At 43.0% G+C, this 24,603-nt stretch overlaps 1 protein-coding gene across 2 annotated transcripts in view; it reads right to left on the bottom strand.

Moving 5' to 3' along the window:
* Nucleotides 1-24,603, bottom strand: part of ZCCHC24 (zinc finger CCHC-type containing 24) — a 110,345-nt gene that overhangs the window by 7,916 nt on the left and 77,826 nt on the right. For both annotated transcript variants that reach the window (XR_014168833.1, XM_081913835.1), the window contains exon 3: nt 8,900-9,064. Coding sequence is in view for 1 of the 2 variants with exons in the window: in XM_081913835.1 (XP_081769961.1) it covers nt 8,900-9,064 (165 nt within the window). In the remaining variant the exon portion in view is untranslated. The remainder of the gene's footprint in view (nt 1-8,899; nt 9,065-24,603) is intronic.

The raw sequence follows: 24,603 nt of genomic DNA, 5'->3' as shown, positions 1-24,603 counted from the left end.
ACAGTAATCTGTCTCCCATGTGGTTTACCATTTAAAATATGGTTTACCATTTAAAATATTTGCATATTGCCAGACTCTCAGGATAAGTGGGCTGTTGAAATACCAAAATTGTCGAGAGCCACCAAAGTTAGATCTGGGAATCCTTAGATGATGATGATATTATTATTATTATTATTATTATTATTATTATTATTAGAACCCCATCTTGGTGTCCTCCAGATGTTTTGGACTACAACTCCCATGAGCCCCTGCCAGCGTGGCCCAGTGGTCAGGGACAATGGGAATCCACAGAATCACAGAATGGTAGAGTTGGAAGGGACCATGAGGCTCATTTAGTCCCACCCCCTGCAATGCAGGAATCTTTGGGCAAGGTGGGTCTTGAACCCACAACCCCGAGATTAAGAATCTCATGCTCCACCAACTGAGCTATCCCAGAAGAGTTCAAATCACCTGGAGGGCACCTTGTTGAGGGAGTCAGTTGCACAAGAGTACAGAGCACTCTCCTTTTCCTTGCTGACATTAACCCTGGATGTCCCCCATCTGCAGTGAACACTGCGAAGCTATCCATATTCCTTTACATGTAAAGGCATGATTCAAATCTTGCCTCAGCACAGAACACAGCACTAAGAAAGGGGGGAAAGGGATGTAGGAAAGGTTGTAGAAACCAATTTAAATGCTCTTTATGGCATCAGAATTGCACATCTATCTCTCACTGCAAGGGATTATTGTCAGAGCAACGTATAGGTTTTTGGAGTACCACATATATTCTATGCAATCATCTGTTTCCTGCCTCCCGTCACCCTGAGCAATATGCTCGCCATCCTCCCCCCCCCCCCCCGCCAAATATATGACCATGATTTTGGCTGCAGTACTTTAAATGTTTTTATTCTAGCGGAGCAAGAGTGTTTCAGATTGCAGCCTTCCTGTTCTTTCCTCACCAACCCTCGCCAAAGCAGCTTTAAAATCTTAACTACAAATAAGACATTTTTGAAGAGAGACATAATCCAGAAATGAAATCAGTTGCTTATTCCCCAGCAGTTCACTTCAAATGTCTATCATAAAAACAAAAGTGCTGTCTGAAATTACACACCGTGTAAGTGAGATGGAAACCAACCACTAGCTAAGAGTCGGAAAGAACAACCCTAAGGAAATGAGCAAAGGTCTACTACATTTTAAGATTTAAGCAAAAAATAAATACCCAACTTGCTCTTGTACCTGAATAGGTGCACTGCCATATTTCTTGAAATAAGTTAAAATTATGAATGAACTTGATACAATCTGAGGGTTTATATCTTTTCTTCCCGGCATTCACAAAGAGAGCCCCCCTGCACCCCACAAGGGCCTCCTTTATTCTGTGCTATGAAAGGTCTGCTTAGGAACTGAAGGTTTGTGCAGTTTCCTTCTTCCCACTGGCTCTGCTACAATGGTAGCTCCACTGCTTTGGCCAAAGTGGCCTATGAGGTTCCCAGCCAGGGGGCAGAGGGGACCCTGCCCAGTCCATAATAGAGGGGGCCAAAGGGCTCTAGCTCAGGACAGCCGCACTGTGCGAAAATGCCTGGGGGAGAAGCTGCCGTGACCTGACCCGAGAGAGACAAATGCAGCAGTTATCGTGTTTATTGATATAAACTAGCTTAAAGCAAATTAACACAAATACACAGGAATAATTTTTTCCTGGAAGTAGAGCAAAGGATGTTGGGGGTGCCAAGAGTTTCTTGGACCGCAGTCAGAAACAATATCTTTCCCTGGTTTGCTTTTCCCAGGCATTGGTTGATTTCAGTTTTATTGGCCTGCAACCCATTTAGATCTCAGAAAATGTTTTTGTTACCAGCACGTTATGACATACTTGCAGAGGACAGACGTTGCAAACACAGGAAATCAGGTTGTTATGGGCCAGTTGGAGGCCACAAAGCAGTGCTTGGGCTGCATGCATCTGGTGAAGTGCTGAGGTTCAGGCTCCAGAAACAGCACAAAAGCAGCAGGCATTAAACCAGTATGCAAACCAAAGCATAGCAAGCAAGCGCAGCATTTTTTGAGTGTAATGATGGCCGTGGTCTAGAGCAGTAGTGGGGTGGCCCAGGTTTTCTAGTGGAAGGAAACACTATCCACATCAGTTCATTTGCCAACCACGTCCTAGCAGCTTGGATGTAGGGATGTACGCCATGGTGGAAGAGACTTTGGTGCAATTCAGTAAATAAATGTACACTGTTAATATGATATACAAAGTGAAAGAGAGCTGTTCTTTGCACAAATGTGCATTCTGACCAATGCACACTTGCATTACACACCAATTTAAGCTAGGGAAAGCACTTTAAGTCATGTGTGAAATGCCCCAAGTAATGGAAGGATTTGGCTCAACCCTTCATTTCATACACAGATGATTTCTCTGATAGTTTTCTGGATGCCAAACAGGTAATGCTGCAGGTAGTTTATATGTATTTTTCCTTCTAGAACACAGGACAAGAATCTTTTAAAGGAGAGAAATATTTTTGGTGACCTGTCTGGAATTCTGTGAGCAATTTATATGTTTCCAAAAACCCTTCGCTCCCAATAAAACAGTATCCAGGAAAGCAAACCAACTACCAAGTGGCTGAATCTGAACCCAGTTCTGCAGCTGTCGTTACAGAAACAGCAGAGAAGGCCAAAATAACAACAATTTTTTTAAAAAGGAACTTGACAGGAGGCCAATCAGGAAGAAGCCACGGCATTGATGCTTCTCCTAGAAAGTGGCAGGAGGGAGGGGGGAAATGACCATTCAGAGGCTGCATCTGGGTGGCAACGCTGCCAAGAACACCCAAGGAAATGGATATACATGCCAGCTCAATCACGAACCCACTGTGACGTCAAACCAAAAGGGCAGCAAATAGCTAATTGAAACAAAAAGCAGCAGCCTCCTGGAAAGGAGATCTTCTTTCTTTTAGAGCACCACCACAGTGCTATTGGTGGTGTGGTGTGGGGGGGAAATACAGCCCTAACTAACCACACTGAGAAAGGACTATGTGTTAAAGGGCGACATGGAAACTTCCCTGGAGCTGTGTGAATGGTGAGCTGCGCTGATTTGAGGAATGAAGGCTGCAATGCTCAGCACACTAGCCTGGGAGTAAAGTTGCCTGAGCTGAGTATAATGTGCACAACGTAAATGTATTGGAACATACTGTGTGAGAGAGGGCTACGGTTAATTAGCATTTGTGTTTGCATGTAGTCACGAGTTCCAGATGAATAGATCAGGTGCCAAACCGCAACTGATTTGACATGCCACAATTAATTGCATGCTGGTTTGAATCATGCCTCGAAAAATATTGATACAGTCTTAGAAATAACAAATGTCAGTAGGAAACAATACTATAATGAATTTAAACTACATTTTACTAACTTCTTTGGTTTCAGATACATCCAGGTTTTTGTCATCTGATGACATCGAGGCGAAACAATTGATGGATGTGGATTCCAGAGGGAAGGGTGCCACTTTCCTGCCTCCAATGTCAGTCCCATGAGCTGTGTTTGCACATGGGTTGTTCCAACCAAACCATGGTTTAATCAGAAGGAACAGTGCTACATAGAAGTTCCTGTAATGCTGACCCCTTGCTCCTGCCATGTCCCTGAACCTAAGCCCATGGTTTATGTTTCCCCCCCAAACAAACCACAAGTGAAGATCCAATTTTGGAATTTTGTGGGAGTTCCCATATGTCATCTTTTCCCAGGGCACGTGATCTTTTTCATTAAAAAATTGTCCAGAAGCACCTTAGAGACCAACTAAGTTTCTTCTGCTTTCGTGTACATGCACTCTTCTTCAGATACACTGAAACAGAAGTCACCAGACCCTTACATATAGTGGGAGGGTGGGGTGGGGGTTTTCTAAGAAGGGTAGTAGGAGATGTGTGATTGACTCAATGGGTATGGTAAACCTGTTGGCAACTGTTAAGGACTGCAACTAGTCCTACAAGAAAAAGCAAGGGATAGTATGCAGATTACCAAAAATAGCTTTAGCTATTTATATTTGGATATATTGGATTAATGGATTAATGTGTGCAAAAGTGACTACTTTGCCCATCTCTACCAAGATATATATGTAGACTGCTTTGCATATGCAGACTACTAAGATTTTGCCTTCCTGCCTCTGTCATCAGAGACTGTGTGCGTGTGTGTGTGTGTGTGTGAGAGAGAGAGAGAGAGAGAGAGAGAGAGAGAGAGAGAGAGAACTTGTGTGTTGTTGTTTCAGCTGTAGATGGGATGCACTTCCCTTCATATGGGCAAGGAACAATGGAGAAAAGCCGTTTTCATATTTAACCCAGGTTCTCAGAATTTGATCTTAAATCATCAAGATGTCAAGCACAAGTAAGCTGGGTAGGTTTCACAATTTCTGGGAAGTTCATTTGAGAGGGCTCAGAGATTACAGTTAGAGAATGAAGAGAGCTATGTCCCCCATTTCTAAACTCTGCATGTGATTATCCGTCAGGATCAGCTATAGTTTTGGCTACCTTATGGTTCTACACACTATTTTTACATTATTATTTTTTTAAAAAGCTTACTATCCCTCCTATTTTTACAAGAAATTTAATTGTTGTCTTTTTTAAAAAAGAGCAACAAAATATAAAACAATCTACAATTCAACCAAATCATGTATAAAACCACAATACCGCAATATCAATTCCAAAGCAGCTACCCGAGTTAAGCATCAATATCAAAAGGAGGAAATATTAAGTGGAAGGGCTTTTTAATCAGCTAGGTATTTTACCAGTCATCCAAAAATATATATATTGCAGGGGCCTCGGGCAAGGCTTCTCGCAGGATGAGCCCTGATACTGAGGAGGCCGTAGCACTGGTAATTTCTTAGCATGCCTGGACCAGTACCTCAAATGACTATTGTAGCATGTCGGGGAGGCTCATATGGAAGAAGATGGTCCTCAAGGTGCCCAGGTGCCAAGCCTTAAAGATTAACACCAGCACCTTGAATTGATGCTGAAAACAAACCTGCAGCCTGTTCAAATCCTGGTATGATAGACTAAAAATGCCTAACACCCATCAACATCCTTCCTGTGACATTTAACACCAGTTGCAGTTCCTGAATGCTTTTCAAAGGCATACCCACCTAGAGTGTTTTGCAGTAACCTAATCTGTAGGTCACTGTGGCATGAATGACCATGGCAATATTCTACTCCGTCAGGAACGGAAAAGTCAGGTGCTACCTGAACATCTAATTTAAGGAGTACCCTCCCCCAAACCGTGAGCCTGATTTTTCAAGGGGTGTGTGACCCCATCCAGAACAAGTTGCGAACCCAGACTAAAAGTCGGACACTGTACCTACCAACAACATGTCTGTTTTGTGTGGATTATATTTCAGCATATTCTACCTCATCCAGTCTTTCACAGCTACCAAACAGCAGTTCAGCCATTCAGCTGCCTCCCTAGGATCATATAAAACTAAGAGGTAGGGTTGAGTTACACACCAGCATACTGATGACTCCATGACCCACACCCCAACCAGCATTTTCATGTGCAGTGTATATTAAACAGCACGGGAGACAGAAGGGAACCTTCCAGGACCCCAGAGCCCGCAAGCAAAGGGAAAGAACAGCAGTCCCTTGGCACCATCTTCTGGGTCCAAATTCTCATGAATCAATGGAGTTGGTTCAATACTGTGCCCCTAATTCCCACCCTTTCAAAATGGTCCAGAAGGGTACCACAACTGATAGACTTGACCACCACTAAGAAGTCCAGGAGAATCAGCAGAGATGCACCCTCCCAGTCCATTTTCCATTGCAGGTTATCCACCAGGGTGACAAAACAGACAACATCGAGCAGATGCCATGGTGGTGGAAAATGAAGATTCCTTTGCTGCCATCATTGTCACAAAACAGGCTCAATAACTAGTTCTAAGCTGTTTTGGTTGGGCTCGCTATGAATCTTCCTGTACTTTCACTCTAGTGGTTTGCTCACTTGTTTCATTGCTCCTCAGTAAACCAAAGAGTTTTATAATCTCCAGGGGAGAGCTGAGCTCCACCAGGGGCTTAGAAGCAATAGCATTGATAACTGGGCCACTTCTGTATTTCACAGATTGACCAGGACAGTGGCAGAACTGCAATCTATTTCAGTGGGAATTCTCCCACCCACACTAGGGAGCTATCAGGATTCTACCTGGATCCATCAGTCTCCAAGGATGGACAATTTCAATAGCTCCTTCCTGCAGAGTTGGGCAGTTGTCCAGAGACTAAACCTAACCAGGCAAGTGATCTGTCAATGACAAGGGAAGCACACCAACTTCCTCCACCCTCAGACCATATTGTCCCAGCCCAGGACAAAGCAGCAAGTCAAGCACATGCCCTGCAATTTGTGTGGGGGACCAGGTACCATTTGAGGCAGGCCCACGGTTGTCATGGCAGCCATGAAATCCTGAGCTACTCCAGTCACGGTATGAAACTCAACCAAGCTTGTAAACCCTGGAGAATCCAGCATCACTATGAAGATTATCATGGCCAGCTTTGGTAAGCAGACTGTTAGATGGTGCACCAACAGAATTGCTATCATATCCTGTGTTTTCAACACCATATGCAGACACACAGACCTAGTGGGTTGCCTGGCAAGAATGATGGCATCATGGCAGACAGCAGCAATCGCTCCTCCCTGTCTACTGGGACTATGATGCTGCATAGTGTAGTAATGATGACTACTTGACTTGTGGTGATATAATTGCTAACAGTTATGAACCATTAAAAATCCAATTTCAAAACGTGTGGTGTTTAAGGTCAAATATATCCAACAGCAGGCTTTTAAACCATGCTGAGAATCTTGCTGCCTTCTATTGTAACTGCTTAGCTCCCCCTCATATACAGAAATCTAAAATGGCAACTCTGACATGCAGTGGGAAAGGGAAAGGCGTCCAGACATACTACAATTCCCTTCCTGTGTAAATATATCTTCAAGGTGAGGACTACAACCCACAAGCAACTTTTTATTTATTTATTGAATTTATATACCGTCCTATACCAGCCAGGTCTCATATCCTAAATTTTGTAAACAAGCCATTCATCAAAGTGTCTGGTTTTACCTAATGGCTATAGCCCTTTTACTGAACCCCAATAATCTTGGAGAACAACACAAGGGATTTCTTTCACTCTGCTTCTGCTGTTGCTGCCAGCAAAGGAGCAGAGGCTGTGCTTTGGAATGGATTCTAAATTTCTGGCATGGTGTCATCATTTGCTAGTCACACAGCCTCCAGTCTCATTTGTAATGGATCAGTTTTCATTTTGACCTACTTTAAATTAATCTGAAAGCTTTATCTGAGCACTGAAATATTTTCTGTGGCTAGGGGAGGTCTTTGCTCTGCTCTTCCAAATGACCTTTTCTTCGTACTTAATGTCATACACTTTCCCCAGCATTACCTCTTACAATTGAGACTCTTCCACCCTTCACCTTCCCGATTATACAAGCACAGATCCTTGTCGAGATTTAACAACTGCAACTGCGTCAAGTATAACTCTCAAAGAGATTGGTAAATACACCCCACATTCTCTGCCCGTGAAAGACACGAATATCATCATATTTTTTCAGTCACAGCTTCCACACTGAAGTTGACTATCCTTAGGCAAAATGTCCCAATCTAGCAATGGAATTTCATACATGCAAATAATACATGTGAAAATGTATTGCAATGCTCTCCAGTCCCCACTGAATGCAATGAATGTGTCTAACGGGATGGATAGATCAGTCTAATTCTGCTCCATGTCTGTCTCCCGTGTGTTCATTCATAAATTATTCCATCCCATTTTCATATTGATCTGTGATGATTTTTTAAAAAAAGGAAAAACATGCATGGAAATTTGCATTATTTTTCAATGCATTTTATTATTTTCACAAAATGCAGAGTTGCATACACATTTTACCCAAAGCACGCATTTTTGGGGGGGCTGTATTATACCTAAAACACAAGTTTTCAAGACAATTTGGTATACCTCTTTTAGTCAAGAACTCGCAGAAGTGCAAAAACCAAAGGATAACTGTGTTCTAATCTATACATTAATCCAGGAAATGTGAATCAGATTGATTCATTTTAAAAATACTATATGGACAAAACAAAACCCTCCACTCTCCCCTACTAATGGGAAATTCTCACACACCCCCCATCCAGATTGCACATAAGAAAGCAAAAGCAGCACATTACAATAAAAATGAGTTCACTTTTCATTTTAAAAAATAATAAATGGGAAAAGTGTGTGAATAAAATCTACTATAGGAAACCCTATAAGAATTAACAGAGTGTTATTTTAGACCCCAACGTACTATAAAAAATAATCCCAAACATTTCTTATTCTTTGACATTAACTAGAAGTAATTGTCAAATACATCTAATAGCTTTTTAAACTAAACTATGACTGGGCTCAATATCAGATAACTGAAACAACTACAAGAGGATTAAAAGGTTACTTAAATTCTTGACAGTTGTTTACAATTACTTTAGATATTCTGAATAAGAAGAAAATGTGTTTTGTTTGTTTGAAAAGTTTTGTTGCTGTTGGCTTTTTTAAAAATAAAAAAGTTTCGACATTGTTTCTAACATTCTTCATGTGCTTCCCATAATAAAATATGAACAAGTATTACTGTAATATACAATTGTCAGTAATCATGTAAGCACTCTTGCTCATAGTCTCAGTCTTGCAATGTCTCAGTCTATTGAATTAAAACTTACTTGACGTTCCATTTCTTCCAATGTATATGTTTAATTCAGGGGAGGGAAACCTTTTCTGTCCCTGAAAGGCCAAGTGTGATAGGTGGCTGGGTCTGCAAGAGCAGCATGGGGATGCATGCCAAAGCCCTCTTGCAAACAGCCCATGCATGCTGCACTCTGTATATTGAGTTTTTGGAGGCTCACTTGAACCATATGGAGGAGCACCTGTAACAGCCCTACCTGCTTGTGAGGATACACATTGATGTGGCACTTGATACATTCTTGTCCCATGTTGGCCCAGGAGTTTCCACTCATCCATTTTCTCTTGCACTTGGGGCATTTGTATTCACCAAAGCAGCGCTTTTTCCCCTGGTACGGTGTCAGGCCTTCTCCTTTTGGACGTGCCTAAAATGTGAATTGGAGAGAAATAAATGTAATCATAACTGAAGTGCAGAACAGGAAGTGGGAATGGATTGCGCCGTGAGTTTTGCGTGCCCAAGGAGGCTTAGGCCCTCTCCCCTTCCTACATAGCTCAGGTTCTCAGCACCTATGCTATACCAGTGTTTCCCAAACTTGGGTCTCCAGCTGTTATTGGACTACAACTCCCATCACCCCTAGCTGGCAAGACCAGCGGTCAGGGATGATGGGAACTGTAGCCTGAAAACAGCTGGAAACTAAAGTTTGGTAAAATCTGTGCTATGCCATCTATTTCATAATCTCAACATAGTAATCTAAGGAACACTCAAATAACAAAAGACAATCGAACAAAAAAGAGCAGTGAGATTTTTAAGCACCTCTACAAGTAAGAACTTCCCCCCAACATTCTCTCCCACTCTCCCAAAAAGATATCCCATCCTAGCATGACCAAGACATGGAATCCAGGGCAGGACTACATAGATAGGGGCTGGGCTGGCTCTCAGTGGCTCCCACTGAGCTGTGTGGAATAATGCAAGCCGGCTACAGTAGGCAACATGATTCCCCCAGTGTCATTTTTTTCCTACCCTGCCACTACAACAGCTGGCATCTTGCTCGTTAATAAATAGCAGAGTAAATGCAATCTTAAAAATACATTCCTTTATCCAGTACCAAAGGCCAGGTGACACTAAAACAGTGCACTCTACTTCCGAAGCATAGGGAGAAATAGAGAATGCTGGACTTCCTTGGGAGGGAATTCCAAATATATGGTGCCACTATGAAGATGTCGCTTCCGTTTGCAGCTGTTGAAGGAAATTCCAGTATTGAATGTTCCCTGATGGGGTTATATGGCCCAGACTGTTTAGGGCTTTTAATGAAGGATGGTAATCAGCACCCTGAATGGTGCCCAAATTAGTGCATCCACAGAGAGCATGTCAGTAGGAATTGCTTGTCCCAGAGGTGCTTAGCACTTTTGATTCTGTGCTTGGCTTCCTCTGTAACTGCCCTCCCCTATGACTATGGACTTGCTTGTGAATGCCTTCTCTCTGCTTTCATGGGTAGTAAGCATGCAGGGAAATGCCTGCTCTCATGAGAACCCCAAGGCCCATATGGTTTTGGTTTCATGTGTTGTCATTCTATTATCCATTCTATTATCCTGGAAACTGTGAATCACAGCCCTTTGTGGGGCTGACTGTGCTATGATCCATTTATGTTGTTGTCTTCTGAGGTTGCTTAACATTCCCTGATGAAATCCTCAGTGTTTCTTAACTGTGCGGGGCGCCACTTTTCTTGGTCGGCAATATGCATGCACGATGATTTGTTTTTATTTGCGATACTTCAACTGTTTTATACATACAGATGGCCTGTTAATGAGGACGTGAGTGATGCCTTTTTCCTCACTTAGACAAATCTTTGGATTTTGCAAGACACATAACTAAACAGAATATGGGATTGCTAATTATATGAGATAATCCAGATTTGCATTAAAACTAGGGGTACTACTACAGATGTCTGAATAAGTAGGCTATACTAAGTACCATGCTAGCACAGCAATGTTTAGGTACTGAAACAGATGCCACAGTTGGTGTCCATTTTTACAGGGTCTCCTGCTGTCCCCTCTTTCGCTACCCTTCTCTTGTGCCCTGCTTCTTCCATAACTTTCCCATTCCATCCTTGTTTCATCAAGCAAATGCCACACTCCCACTCTGGTCATAACAAGCTCCAGAGTATTTCATAATGATGTTTCTAAACTCTCCCAACACTAAATATCAGGGTTACTGAGTAAGTTGCTCCATGACTGCTGCAGAACAAGTCTTGAGGTCCCAGCAGGCATGAGATGGTTAAATTACAGTTAAGGCCATTTGGTTGCTTGGCAGTCTGTCAGTTCAGCTGACATGTCAGCTAGCACTGGGAATTGAAACTAGTTTTTTAAAAGAAAGAAAGAAACCGTTGGCTCAGTTTCTTCGAACTGAGTCCAAATTACAAAATGGTATTTTGACATAATATGCATGTAAAGGTGGAGTTCCTGGCTGTAGAGGTGCTGGCAAATCTCCCGTTCCCTGATAATAGCTGACCCCGATTCCCAGATAAGATTTGTGCCTGAACTTAAATGTTTCTAAAATTAACACACACACACACACACACACACACACACACACACACTTCTCTCTACTGGAAGCCTGTAGGGATTAAATGTCTTTCCTCAAAGGCTGTTGGTAACCCACTGTGACCTGAGCAGGCCAAAGGCCTCTTTGTTACCCATTCATGTAACTACACTTCTGTTCTGCTTGGAGACATTTTATAAGGCTCCCAGAATAAATTTAAGCTTTCCGAAAGCCAAGTGGGTCCTTAGCTTTAAGAAACTCTCTGCTTTGCTCTGGGAACTTGTGTACTATATCTTGGTGTACAGGTCCAAATAGCTCTTGGTTGTTAAAACTGTGTAGAAGGAAAAGCAGGTGTTTGGCATGAAAACCCGAACTTGGCAGGGATGGGAGATCCCATGGCCAATGGCGATAGCTCGTGCTGTGTTGTGTGTATGTGAGAACTTCAGAAAAGTACATTCAGCGTATCTGGCCCTGTTAAAGGAGGCAATGAAACAAGGTGGGTATTTCCCTTGTTTTATTGCATGGGGATAAGGAAGGCCATAAATGCACAACTTTCAATGAGGAATGCTATATTTTCCACTTAAAGGAGCCAAAAAGCTTGCCAGAAGGGTAAGTTGGGCTACTGGGGTCAGGTGGGGCTGGGCTGCAATGGGGGTGTGAGTGAAGCCAGGCAGACAGGGATCAAGTGGAAATTCTGGAGTAGCAGAATTCAAGACAACTAACTGACATGTGCTAAGTCAGTGTTTCCCAGTGGTCAGGGATGATGGGTATTGTAGTTCGAAAACAGCTGGAGGCCCAAGTTTGGGAAACAATGCTAAGTGAAAGGATGAACAAGGTAAAAAGAAGGAGAAAACAGGAAGCACAAGCTGGAGGTTCAACAGGCATAGCCAAATTCGAGTTCCTGATTGCTCATCCTTCCAGCAGCCACAGCCACTACAGCTTCTTTTTGTAGTAGCGGTAGAGAACCTTTCTCAGCTCAAGAGCCATATTGTGTTGTGGGCAACATTCTAAGGGCCATATGCCAGCGGGGGGGAAAGGGAGGGAAAGGAAGGACCTACTGACAAGAGAATTTGGGGATCCACATTTGCACCCAGAATCTACCTTCCTTGGATGCCCGTGCAAGAATGCCACTTAGTGGTTTTTAATTCACAATGAAGCGGTAGTATAAAATTGTTGTGAAATCAAAGTAAATAAATGATGACTTCTCCTTTGGGCAAAAATAGAAACTGTTTGCAGACGGTTGGTGACAGCACAAGAAACCCTCAACATTTCTTGTGAGTTAAAATGGGCATTTATTGGGAGCTAAAATGGGGTGTTTCCTACCCTTCTGGTGAACCATCTTCCTGGTCCCCATGGCAGGCACCTGCTCCACATTGCCATGTTACTCTTACGCCAGGAAGTCCCAGTGTGTGAACCTAGCTCTTCCCTGAGGTGCTAATTTAAATCCAAGCTGAGGTGTACATGGAGAAGAGTAGCTCCTGTTCTTTATGCTGCATCTCTTTTACTTTGCTGAGATGCACCCTGCTTTAGCCAGACAATACAGATGAACCACTATGGAGGCTTCCTGACCATGATCCCCTCCTTTTCTTGACTGCAGCCAAGGAAGGGCTATTAAAATAAATAGTGATGTTTCTGCACAGGATGGACTGCAGGGTTTATATATATATATTTTTCTGGCTCAACTCCTTCTTCCCTAGAGCAAGCTGGGAGTGTCATGGTGACCCTCACAGCTGTGCAGGGTTCTCAGTGAGATGGGTTATCCCACACCGCTAGTAAATTTGTTGCATCATCACCCCTACTTGGGGAATTGCTCCTGCTCCCTCCTGCCAAGCAATAAATACTCAGTGTAAATGTGGAAGGAAACATGCACATAAAAATTGAGTCTCCCTTCCATTTAATAATAATCAGCATTTTATACAGTGCTTGAAGCTACATGATGTCTTGTAATCCTTGCAGGGACCAAGTATTATTATATGGTTGGTGTTATTATTCTGATATTGCAGAGGAAGGTTTGAGGCTGAGACAGAGTGGGGTGAACAAGGTGACTTCATGGCAAGACACCAGGGGTTTCCTGATTTGTAGTTTAGAAGTAACTGAATCTTACTTCAGCACTAGTTATAGGACCAGGGATTTTTTTCCCCCAGCCAGAACTCACCAGAACTGAGTTCCGGCACCTCTCTGGTAGGCTCCATTGCCATTCCAAGAAAATGAGGGAGGTGCTCATGGTCCACCTGGCTTCTCCTTCCCTGGCACAGGAAGATTTTACTTCTGAATTCCCTTAACCACAGTTTAGTGTGTCACCAAACCCACACTGGTAGTTAATATGTGTGTCGCTCTCTGGGTTCATAGTGTGGCTATCCTTACGTTCTCCACACTTCAGTTTCTCCAAGGACGTCTTGATCTATTTTATCACATTGTTTTTAATCCTGACCTTCATCCAAGAGGGTCACGGTGACACCCCCCCTCCCTTATGCTACAAGCAGCACTTTAAACACAGTGAATAGAATGAGTTTTGGACTGAACCTCCACTATAGCCATAAATTCAGTGGCTGGACAAAGACAGGCCTCTCGCATTTCTTCATTCTAAGTTTCCCTGTGTTAAAGTAGGAATCACAACCCTTGACAGAGTTGTTGTGAGGATAGATAACAAAAACATTGTGAAAAATATACTCCACAACCATCCTCAACTACACATTATGCAGACTTCCAAGATTCTTCCCTTCAGGTATGTGGACATGGCGGTGCTGGTGGTTGTTTTGCATTCTGAGCTCCAAGCAGATAAACAGATGGTCTGGCTTTGGGACAAGGCAGCTTCCTTTGTTATTCTCATATACCCCACCTACCCTTTCCCCTGTCAAACCACAAATGGGCTATAATAAGATTTCTGAAGCATCTAATCTCCCCCCGCCACTCCCCTCCCCCACTTTGGTGAGTGGCCAACTGGGGCCCAACTGGTCCATGTATCTCATGGGACGGCTTTGCCAAGCATCTTGGCAGCATCAGGCATCATAAAGGATCTATTTGCTTCCCTTGGGACAATTCTCCAAAAGTATCCATTTGCAGAGTTTCAGTCATGCCTGGATTTGATGCTGGACTTTTACAAATGCAATAACGTGCACAAGCATCCTCTCAGGCTGGAAGGCAAATTGATCACTGAGGGTGTATCTTCTTCTGAAAGCTCCAGGGACAAAGAAGAGTATTGGAACATACAAGCATGTAGCCAGCAAGATGCTGGACTCAGTCCACACAGAGATCTGAGTTGATGGGAATATTTAATTAGAAAATGCTTATCCCTCAAACGTCAGAATAAAATAAACCATAGAATCATAGAATCATAGAGTTGGAAGAGACCACAAGGGCCATCGAGTCCAACCCCCTGCCAAGCAGGAAACACCATCAGAGCACTCCTGACATATGGCTGTCAAGCCTCTGCTTAAAGACCGCCAAACGAATGATTTGAATTGCTGGATGACTGCTGGATAAATCCCCTGTGTACAAACACTGTCTTGAAATGTGACCATTTGCCATAGCATGAAGTTCAGTTGTCAAATGCTAGTGGGATAAATGATAGGCTCCCCAAATCATGACAGATGTGTGGTCATCTCCAAAAGCAGTGGCGCCATGTCTCCTCTTCCTTTCTCCCTCCCGTAATATTTTGTATTGGAATCATGATGCATGATATCTTACCCACCTACCCACCTGCACCAACTATACATTTTTTCACCCTACATGTTTTCGTGCAGGCTTCCTCAACCTCGGCCCTCCAGATGTTTTGAGACTACAATTCCCATCATCTCTGACCACTGGTCCTGCTAGCTAGGGAACATAGGAGTTGTAGGCCAAAAAACATCTGGAGGGCTGAGGTTGAGGAAGCCTGTTTTAGTGGAACATCGTATTCCATGCTTTCCTGGGTGCAAAGGTTTCTATGTCATCCATGCAAAAGAACCCATGCAGTCTTGAACTGGGAGGAGACATTGGGATGTTAAGCTTTGAACCTCTGCCTATGCTGAAGCCGCATGTGTGTAAACTTATGCAAATATTAGAAGACATCAATAAGCCTCCTGTGACCTTATTCCCAAGGGGACCAAGCCCAAGAAAGTGCTGTACCCCTGAAATTTCTTGCCACTTAAGAGAATCAAGGTGTGCACATAACAGCTTAGTAAGGCAAAAATGTATGACCTGACATTGTGTTGAGGGTTTGCAACTCTTACACCACTTCACTGGCTGCACCATGAAAAATCTTAAGATGATGACCACGTAGCAAGCAATTTGTCCTGTGAAATGCTAAGGGGAAGAGTGGAGGAAGAGATATTTTAACTGCGGTTGTGTGGTGAATGTAACTTGCAGAACCTGTCTTAGATTACCGTATAAATAAGAACAAACCAGTCTATTAAAAGCAGCATTATTGTAACAAAAGAATATTAGTTTAAACTACTTTAAAACATTTGTTGGGAAAGCTATTATACTGCCACCTCGAGTCTAGTACGATTATGGTCTTGCAGGAGTCCCTTAAGAGGATATTCCACAGCTAGGGCACCATAACAGAGAGACTGCCTGGGCAGCCAGTGATTTAAGTAGCTGAAAAGAAAGCACAGCAGCAGAGATCCTTTGGATATTCTTAGACTGTAGAGAAGCTCACACTGGAGAAAAAGTTCTCTTGAGTACTGGCTGCAGATGTTTTAATCTATTAGGGTGGCTTTCAATTTTGTTTTACTCAGATATGGTTGGCATCTGTCTATCTCAGGAGACAGTGGAATAGTGCACTTTCGGAGACAAAGTCACACTGTTGGTGAGTAGAGCCATTGAAATCAATGAACATTCAGTCCATATGGTTAAGTGGGTCTGCTCTGAGTAACACTCAGTTGAATACCACCTTTAGGATTTCAGTGGATTTTCCTGGTGGTGTTGATTGCATTAATTAAAAGGTATTTAGATACAAATATTTGATCATATTCCCTATGTGATTCACAAGAAAGAATAAAACAACATAGTAACTATGAACAGAATATAATACAGCAGAAAGGCCACAAGTTCACAAAATGCGCATAAAACAGCAATTTTAAAATTGTATTTAAAAAGTGTTTGGGGGGAAATGATTGTGCCTGGCAAAAAAAAAAAAAAAATTAAAGGGCACCAGGTGAACCTATTTGGAGATAGTATTGTGTTATTGGGGAGCCATCGATAAGAAGGCCCTCTCACTCGTAGCCACTTGTCTCAACCCAGATGATGGGGGCACCTTCACGAGGCTCTTCTCTGAATATCGTAATATAATTTAGAAACATTATCCCAAAAGTTGTTTCAGAAGGGGGGAGGGAATATACATCTCTCTTTTTTTACAATGATGACTGAGTGGCACGATTTGGCAGTGCTAATCAGGAACTGCTTACACATGTTTCCAGATGCTGATTAAAGCTTCAAGAGATGAACTACTCAGGAGCCTATAAACCTAAAGTGCTGGCTTGGCAGATGCCTCAGTATTCGAATTAAGACCTGTGCTACAAATCTTGCAAATGCCTTGGCCACAATATTTTGGAAATAATCTATGTAGTGTTTAATTGGGCTGATCATTAGGCCCATTTGAGGGTGAAATGCATAAATGCCAAAGCTGGGATTCTATGCACTATGCCAGCAGAAATGTCAAGAGAGCTGTTTCCCAATGCTCCAGTCAACGTGAAATGTCAGGAAATAGGTTATTTTGACAGTACACAGGAAAATTTTCGACAGCACCCTGTTCCATTACATCAGGGGTGGCTATTTTATTTCATGGCTTTATGCTAATGTGGGCATGGTCACAGCTAAACATTTGGTGTGATCAAGCTGGAAAGCGGACGTTGCCAAAAAAAAGAAAATAAATACCACATGCAGAACCATAGAATCATAGAACTGTAGAGTTGGAAGGGACCATGATGGTCATCTAGTCCAACCCCCTGCAATGCAGGAATCTTTTGCTTATGTGGGGCTCAAACCCACAACCCTGAGATTAAGAGTCTCATGCTTTGCCAACTGAGCTCTGTATCAGAGCACATAGATAACACTGCATGGCTAGGAAGAACCAGTATGGACCCTCCTCCAATTTCATCAAATTATGTTTTCCCTAAGACAAGCCCCCTGCAAATTGGTTTGTTCACCCTCACAAGACCATCAATTCAGGTGCATTACAAAGTCCTCCCGCGGCATGCTTTTATTACTAAGTGGTGAAGTGCTGGCTGCAATGCTTGTCCCACTATGATGCCATTGGTAGCACTCAGGACAAATTGCTGAAGATCATTGGTCTTCAGTTGCTGACAGCATTGCAGGCAACTACTAATATTATTAATAACACTACCATTTTAATAACATGGACCTAAAAACTTGGGCAAAGGGAAGTGAGCTTTCTTGAGTTCTGCTGTTGTAGAGAGGGGTCTTGAATATGTTATGGCAGCTTTTGGAAAGGTGGAAACAGCTGTGGAATAACCACCAAATAATAGGCAGCATAATTTTCCCAGCATAAGCCCCCACTCGGACAAGTGATGGCCCAGGAAATAGATAGGCACCACATGTTCCCAGATATGTGCCTCAGGATCTCTTGCAACCATGTGCATTGCTTTACTTTCTAAGACTAGAGATTCAATAAATGCCTTTAACAATTGGTAAGTGGCCAGCCTCTCTTTTAGAGCAAGACAGAGATCTACATTATAATTGTACTTATTCAAGTAATGTTAATAATTGTACTTATCCAAAACACTTGGTTCCTGTTTTAATCTTTCTGTTGACTGTATGCCCAAGGACCGCTTAGAGATGGAATCATTTTAGACTTCTTTTTGAAGTAGTTTATCTTTTTGGAACCATTCTTGAAAAGGAAAGGAAAATCACTGCGATAAGAAGCACGGTTGTATTCAAAGATAAAAAAAAAATCTGCTACAAGCTGGCCTTCTTAAGATTTTTTCAAAGCAAAGTGTCCATCTGTTACCAGACAAATAACCTGTCATAGAGTGGCAGGGTAGATTTAGAGGCAATGTAATTCTGTATTTAATTTTGCAAGTTATTAAATTTTGACTTAAGTGGAATGGGTGGAAAATACGGTAATTTATACAACACGTACATTGAATCAGCTGGGTCTGCTTCTCATTCAGCTGTAGAAACTCAAATGGCTATAACCAAACAATCTCAGCAACAAACAAGATAGTGACAAAGCCCTCAGAAACACCCCACCACACAAAAGCCAGCGTGGTTTAGTAGTTGGAGTGTTAGATTAGGACTTGGGAGCTCAAGGTCCAAATCCCACTAACCCACTACTCATTGGGTGATCTTGGGCCAATCGCAGTAGAGGACAGTGTGATATGGCAGCAATGTTCACCTGACCTCCTGACCACTGAGTCACCATTGGTTACCATGAAGAAGAAGAGGGTGAAGTAGGGGTGGCAGGGAGGCCACTGTGGTGCAAACACACTGGCGGGAGCACTGCAATGGCTCCAATGATGTGTTTACACTATGCTGAGCTCCCTGCTGCCTCATCCTCTCCTTCCCAGTAAGGAGAAGGAGGTTCACTGTCTCTTTGCTTAACCTACTTCACAGTATCATTGTGAGAATAAAATGGAGGAGGAAGATGTATGCCACCTTGATGTTCTTGAGGGAAAGTTGGCATATAAACTCAATAATAAAATAAAATGTTTGAAGAGGCACCATACCAAAGTTTCTTGTCTAAGGCAGAAGTCTGGACTTTCTTGTGGATTTTTGGCCGGCCTGCCAAAAAAATATTAATCTGTAACTCAAACAGGATCACCCACATGCAAGTTCTCAGGTGTGCGAGAGAGAGAGATTGGGAGACAAAAATGGAGGACATATTCAGGGCTGTTTACAGCCATGTTCAAAAGAATTAAAATTCGAGCACATCATTCTAAACATAAGGACTAGAAACTTCAACTTTGTCCTTTTGTTAGAGAGAGAGAGAGAATGCGCAAGGATTATCCAGAAACTGAATTTTGTACATAGTGCCATGTTCTATCTGCACTTTTCCCATGTTGCAGCAGAATCGTGGTGCGTTGTTGGAAAACCAGTGAATGCTGGGCTGCTCTGGTTGTAGATTTAGCAGCAAAGCAGCAGGGTTACCCCTTCCAGCTGGATCTAGTCTTCGGGTTTCAGCTGCTAAGAAACAGAGAAAGGAAATGGAGACCAGATGAGCAATCTCCCCCATGCCTCCCTTTCTCTCTCTCCCTGAGATGATACATGAAAATACCAATTGAGTCGGTCAGCCTGCTTTAAATCATAGCAGGTTAAAAAAAAAAAACCCTAAAAAACTAAAAAAGAAAATGCTTGCTGTGAACAGCCCAAGTATGAAAAATGATTTGGCCTGCCCCCAGCAGATTTAGAGGCAAAACATACACCACCAGCAGCCTCATGTGATGTATCTGTTGCTGGGCTGTGTGACCAAGCTGCAAGTTTCTGGTTTGTGTGTGTGCGTGTAAAATCTTCAAGTGTTTTCCCATCTGAAAAAACTTCTTGCACATCCAAAATTCACATGCCAGGGAGAATGCTAGCCTAGCCTGTTATTTTCAAGCAACTGTCTTGTTTGTGACTGCAACTCCCCTCCTGCACAGCAACAGCAGGCTTTTTGTGTTGGTGTGTGCATGCCTGTGTGTGGGGTGGTTACTAGAGGTGTGTAAAATCGGTCCCTTTATTTTTACAGATATTTCTGCCCCCCTGTATACTGGTTGGCATTGCAAAAACAGATAGGTGAATTTTAAGCATGTTGTGGGCGAATGTTATCTGGTCCTTTTTGCTGTGTTGCTGCATTGCAGCCAAGGTTTGTCTTAGCATGCTTTTAGGAGTCATGGATAAGTTCTGCACCAGACAATAGGACCTGCATGTCTATGACTCACTTTAGCCTTTTTAACCACATTCACATATAGTAATGGGCACAACCACATTCCCAACAGTTAATTCCTGTCTTGCTCTGAAATAGTTTGCAGTGCAGATAATGGAAGCATAAAGTCAAAGTTATCCTCACAATACTTTCTCTGTATCCATTTCCTTTCCAACTCACACATATTCTGCCCTAGACACTAGCTGAATGACATTTGCATGCTCTCACACGCATATGACAACCACATGCAGACAATCTAACAAGTGACTGTGCTGCTTTGATAGTTTTGCTTACACTTTTCTCTGTCCCTAAGCCCAGGGCACTGATTCTTTTTAACCTCTGAAGTTGGGGTGCTTATAGGCATTCCATAGCACCACACAGGGTGAGCCAATGGCTAAAGAGGTATCCTTTCAAAATACTGAAACCAGAGTTCTTGCACTAGAGCAGGGCTGTCCAGCTTCCAAGAGACTGCGATCTGCAACCACTATATTAAAAAACTGGCAGTGATCTATTGTTGGGCTTTTTTTAGGGAAGCCAAAGTTGTTGGGCTTTTTTGGGGGGGGGGAGGATCCCGCAATCGACCAGGACCTTGATCGGTAGATCGCGATCGACCTGTTGGACAGCCCAGCACTAGAGGTTTTGAGCACTGTTCTGTGCCATCTTCTTTCCACATCTCTCACCTGCAGTAGTGTAGATACTCCCACCCTGGCTCTCAACCAGAGGAACCTTATGTCTACTATTATGGGCTCTCACTCCACATGGAAGCCAGTGAGTTCCCTTCCATACTCTCCGATCAAGCAACATCCAGGGTGAGGGCCACAAACAAGGTCTTGAGGGTGGTGTCCTTAGCCTCATGGTGAGCTCCAAAGGTAAATTTATTTGTGCTTAAAGCCACATTGTAACTGCCACCGCTTCTTCTGCACAAACAATTTACGTCAGCATAGTAATGCTATATTGTTGGCAAAGACCCAGTTGATGGCATGTCTCTTCAGTTCTCTTCCCAAATTACTGAAGTGAGTACTAATATGAGCTGTGAGCCAGGGTGTCTGTAGTTCATATCTCAGCTCAACCACAATCTGGCTGGGAGTCCCAGGTGAAGCACTATTCCCTTAGCCTCAACTACCAAATGCAAAATGGGAACAATGCAGTTCTGTTTGCAATTACTACTTCTGTTAATGCATGAGAAAACTATATGAAGCTGCTTTCTGATGAGTCGAACCTTTGGTCCATTCCCCCCACCAATATCTATGCTGTCTGGCAGTGGCCCTCCAAGTTCTCAGGCACAATATTTCCCCCAGCTCTACCTGACCCCACTTTCACAGGGAATAGCAAGGATTCAACTTGGGGTGTTCTGCATGGAAAGCATTTCATGGTCCTCCACTATGATATAGCCTTTCAGCATTGTGTTTTGAACACATGAAAAATGCCACAGAAATGTTCTGTGTTATGTATGGAGAAGCACTCGCCACTCAACACAGGCAGTCCAAATCTCTAGATAAGGATGGATGGATGGATGGATGGATGGATGGATGGATGGATAGATGATAGATAGATAGATAATTAAAGTGCATTATCAAGTCAGCATCTGGCTTTAGAAGATGCCATTCCCCCAGCATCATAAATGTGGTCACTTTCTGTATTGGGTTGACCCTCGGCTTCAGGGAGTGGTTCTGCATAGTCCTGAAATGAAGAAATGTACATCAAATTGGGGATGGTCCCGCCAATTGGCTTGCTCTCAGACTTTTTGCTGCCAGCTACACTTTCTGCTTTGGATAAAGAGAGGGCTTTGTTTCCTAAGCTTGTCATACGTCTGCTTTATACAAGCACTGGATTCTGTTTACTGTGAATGATGTAGCAAAGTTCTAAAATGACAAGGAATGGTAACTTGGCTGCAGGTACCTTTCTGTCCCAAGGGAGCCTGCAAGGTTCACTCTTTGTTGGTGATCTTTCCTGGTTACACTGTTGCTATGGTTGTAATGATATCACCCCAAACCAGCAAGGAAGATCTGCCCACACAATGAAGCAACTGATGCTGCGGGCCACTGATGCAGCTATGCATCTGCAACAATGTACAGATTATATGCATTGACTCCCACAGAGATGGCTGAATGAATCTCATTATGAATTAGGCATCCTTCACCAGGCAGTCAGAGCACTTGACTGAACACACGGAGTGCCTTATATTGAACCAAAGGCACTTTCTGACCTAACCCAACAGCTCTTCAATATGTCAACAGTGATAATCAAAACCCTGGGACTGAACCTGAGCGTTTCTACTTGCAGCCCACTGAGCAGGGGTAGAAACATACAAATCTGTCTATTTTGGTTTGTCCCGGTTTCTCATTTTTCCACCCTTAATTTCAGTGTTTGCATCACTGCTGCTGCCGCCCCCCAACAAGTCCTCATGAAAATCCAGCATAACTTTATTGCGGAGTTCTCCTGATATACATCTCTTCAAATGCAACTTGATCCAATATGCACATTTTCTACAAAGGAATTTCACCTTATAGAATACATATTATCAGTGCTTCTTTTTCCTATAAAAATAGGTACTGTTACTCACCATGAAATTGTTACAGTAAGTGTCACACTTTTAAACAAACAAACAAACAAAAACAAACAAACAAAGGTGCCGGTACTGTGTACCCTTGAGTATGCACATGGCGTATATGTATTTTTGCACACGTTTTCTTTACTGGAAAACTGCATTGCAAAATTCAGAGAAGAGAGAATTTCAAAGTGTGGTGCTCTGTATGGGTTGACATCCTGTTTCACAAAGTGTGTAAGCCTAAGGGTATCAAAGAATTGTAGAGCTGGAAGAGATCGTGAGGACCATCTGGTCTAACCCCCTGCAATGCAGGAATCTGAACTAAAAGGTAAAAAGGAAAGGTAAAGGACCCCTGGACGGTCAAGTCCAGTCAAAGGTCACTATGGGGTGAGGCACTTATCTCGCTTTCAGGCCAAGGGAGCCGGTGTTTGTCCACAGACAGCTTTCCAGGTCATGTTGCCAGCATGACTAAACCGCCTCTGGCACAACAGGACACCATAATGGAAACCAGAGCACATGGAAATGCTGTTTGCCTTCCTGCCGCAGCGGTACCTGTTTATCTACTTGCACTGGCATGTTGAAGAACTACTAGGTTGGCAGAAGCTGGGACAGAGCAACAGGAGCTCACCCCGTCACGGGGATTTGAACTACAGACCTTCTGATTGGCAAGCCCAAGAGGCTCAGTGGTTTACACCACAATGCCACCTGTGTCCTTCAGGAATCTCAACTAAAGCATCCATGACAGATGGCCATCCAACCTCTCCTTAAAAACCTCCAATGAAGGAATCCCAGGTACATCACCACTGTGACAAACACATTTGAAGAACACTCCCTTTCCCCTATGGCAGCAATCAGGGCCAACTTCAAAAATCTATTTATCCCCCACTTAACACAACAGATGATGATAAACCTGTCCCAGTTGCACAGAAGAAAGAACAGCACATTCTAAGACATGATATTGATTGTGACACCTACTAGCTCGTCAAGAACATGATGAACTTTCTTGATACGGCTGAGGAGAGCAGGAGGACAGCAGTTGGCTTCAGCCATCCAATGCTTTTACAGAGGTGTTTTTGTTTTTTGTTTTATAAAAAAGGGTTCTAGCTGTACTTTAAACTTAATCCACTTAAACTTGTTTCATGATAAGTGATTACAGCTCCCCTTCTGTTTCTTCTCCTCCTCCTTGAAACTCAAAAGCAACAGTCAAATGAATACATAATTAAAATTCCAACCAATATTTGCAAGATGAAAATAGATGTCAGGGCCTTGATTCAGGAATATCATGGTCTAGAGCAGTGTTTCCCAACCTTGGGTCTCCAGCTGCTGTTGGACTACAATTCCCATCATCCCTGACCATTGGTCTTGCTAGCAAGGGATGATGGGAGTTGTAGTCCAAAAACAGCTGGAGACCCAAGGTTGGGAAACACTGGTCTAGAACTGCAACTGAGCCAGAGACAGGGTGTGCTCAAGTCTCAAAACCCTTCTCCCAGCACAGTGTGGTGCAGTGCTTAGAGTCCTGGACTAGGACTGGGGGAGATTCTGGGTTCAAATTTCCATTCAGACCATGAAGCTCTCACTGGGTGACCTTGAGCCAGTCCCTGTTTGAGCATGACCTGTGGCAGGGCCTTTCAGGGGCCATTGTGGAATGCTGAATCTCATCCCTCATTACTGATATTCAGGAGGCATTTGAAAACATTCCTATTTACCCAGGCATTTGATGGCTAAAGAACACTTATCCTAGCAACCCTGAGATCACTGAATGAGATAATGTTTTTAGCTACTTTCAGAATGCTTTTTGAAAAATGGTTGTGGATGAGTTTGCTGCCCTGGGCTCCTTTGAGAGAAAGGGTGGGATATAAATTCAATAATTAATAATAATAAATTTTGTACACATTACAGGACCGGGGAATGCCACTGCCAAAATTGGAAAAGTGCAAACTACAAAGGATGGGTTTGTTTCAGTTTGTGGATTGTTTTAGAAAGTGTGAATTAGGTTGGTTTGGCTTTAAATGCGGATTGAATTGAATTAACCCAC

Source organism: Podarcis melisellensis (assembly GCF_964234715.1).
Source record: "Podarcis melisellensis genome assembly, chromosome: 5".
NCBI classification, from domain to species: domain Eukaryota; kingdom Metazoa; phylum Chordata; class Lepidosauria; order Squamata; family Lacertidae; genus Podarcis; species Podarcis melisellensis.
The sequence above is the reverse complement of the archived record's forward strand: the minus strand, read 5'-3'. Positions and strand labels throughout refer to the sequence as shown.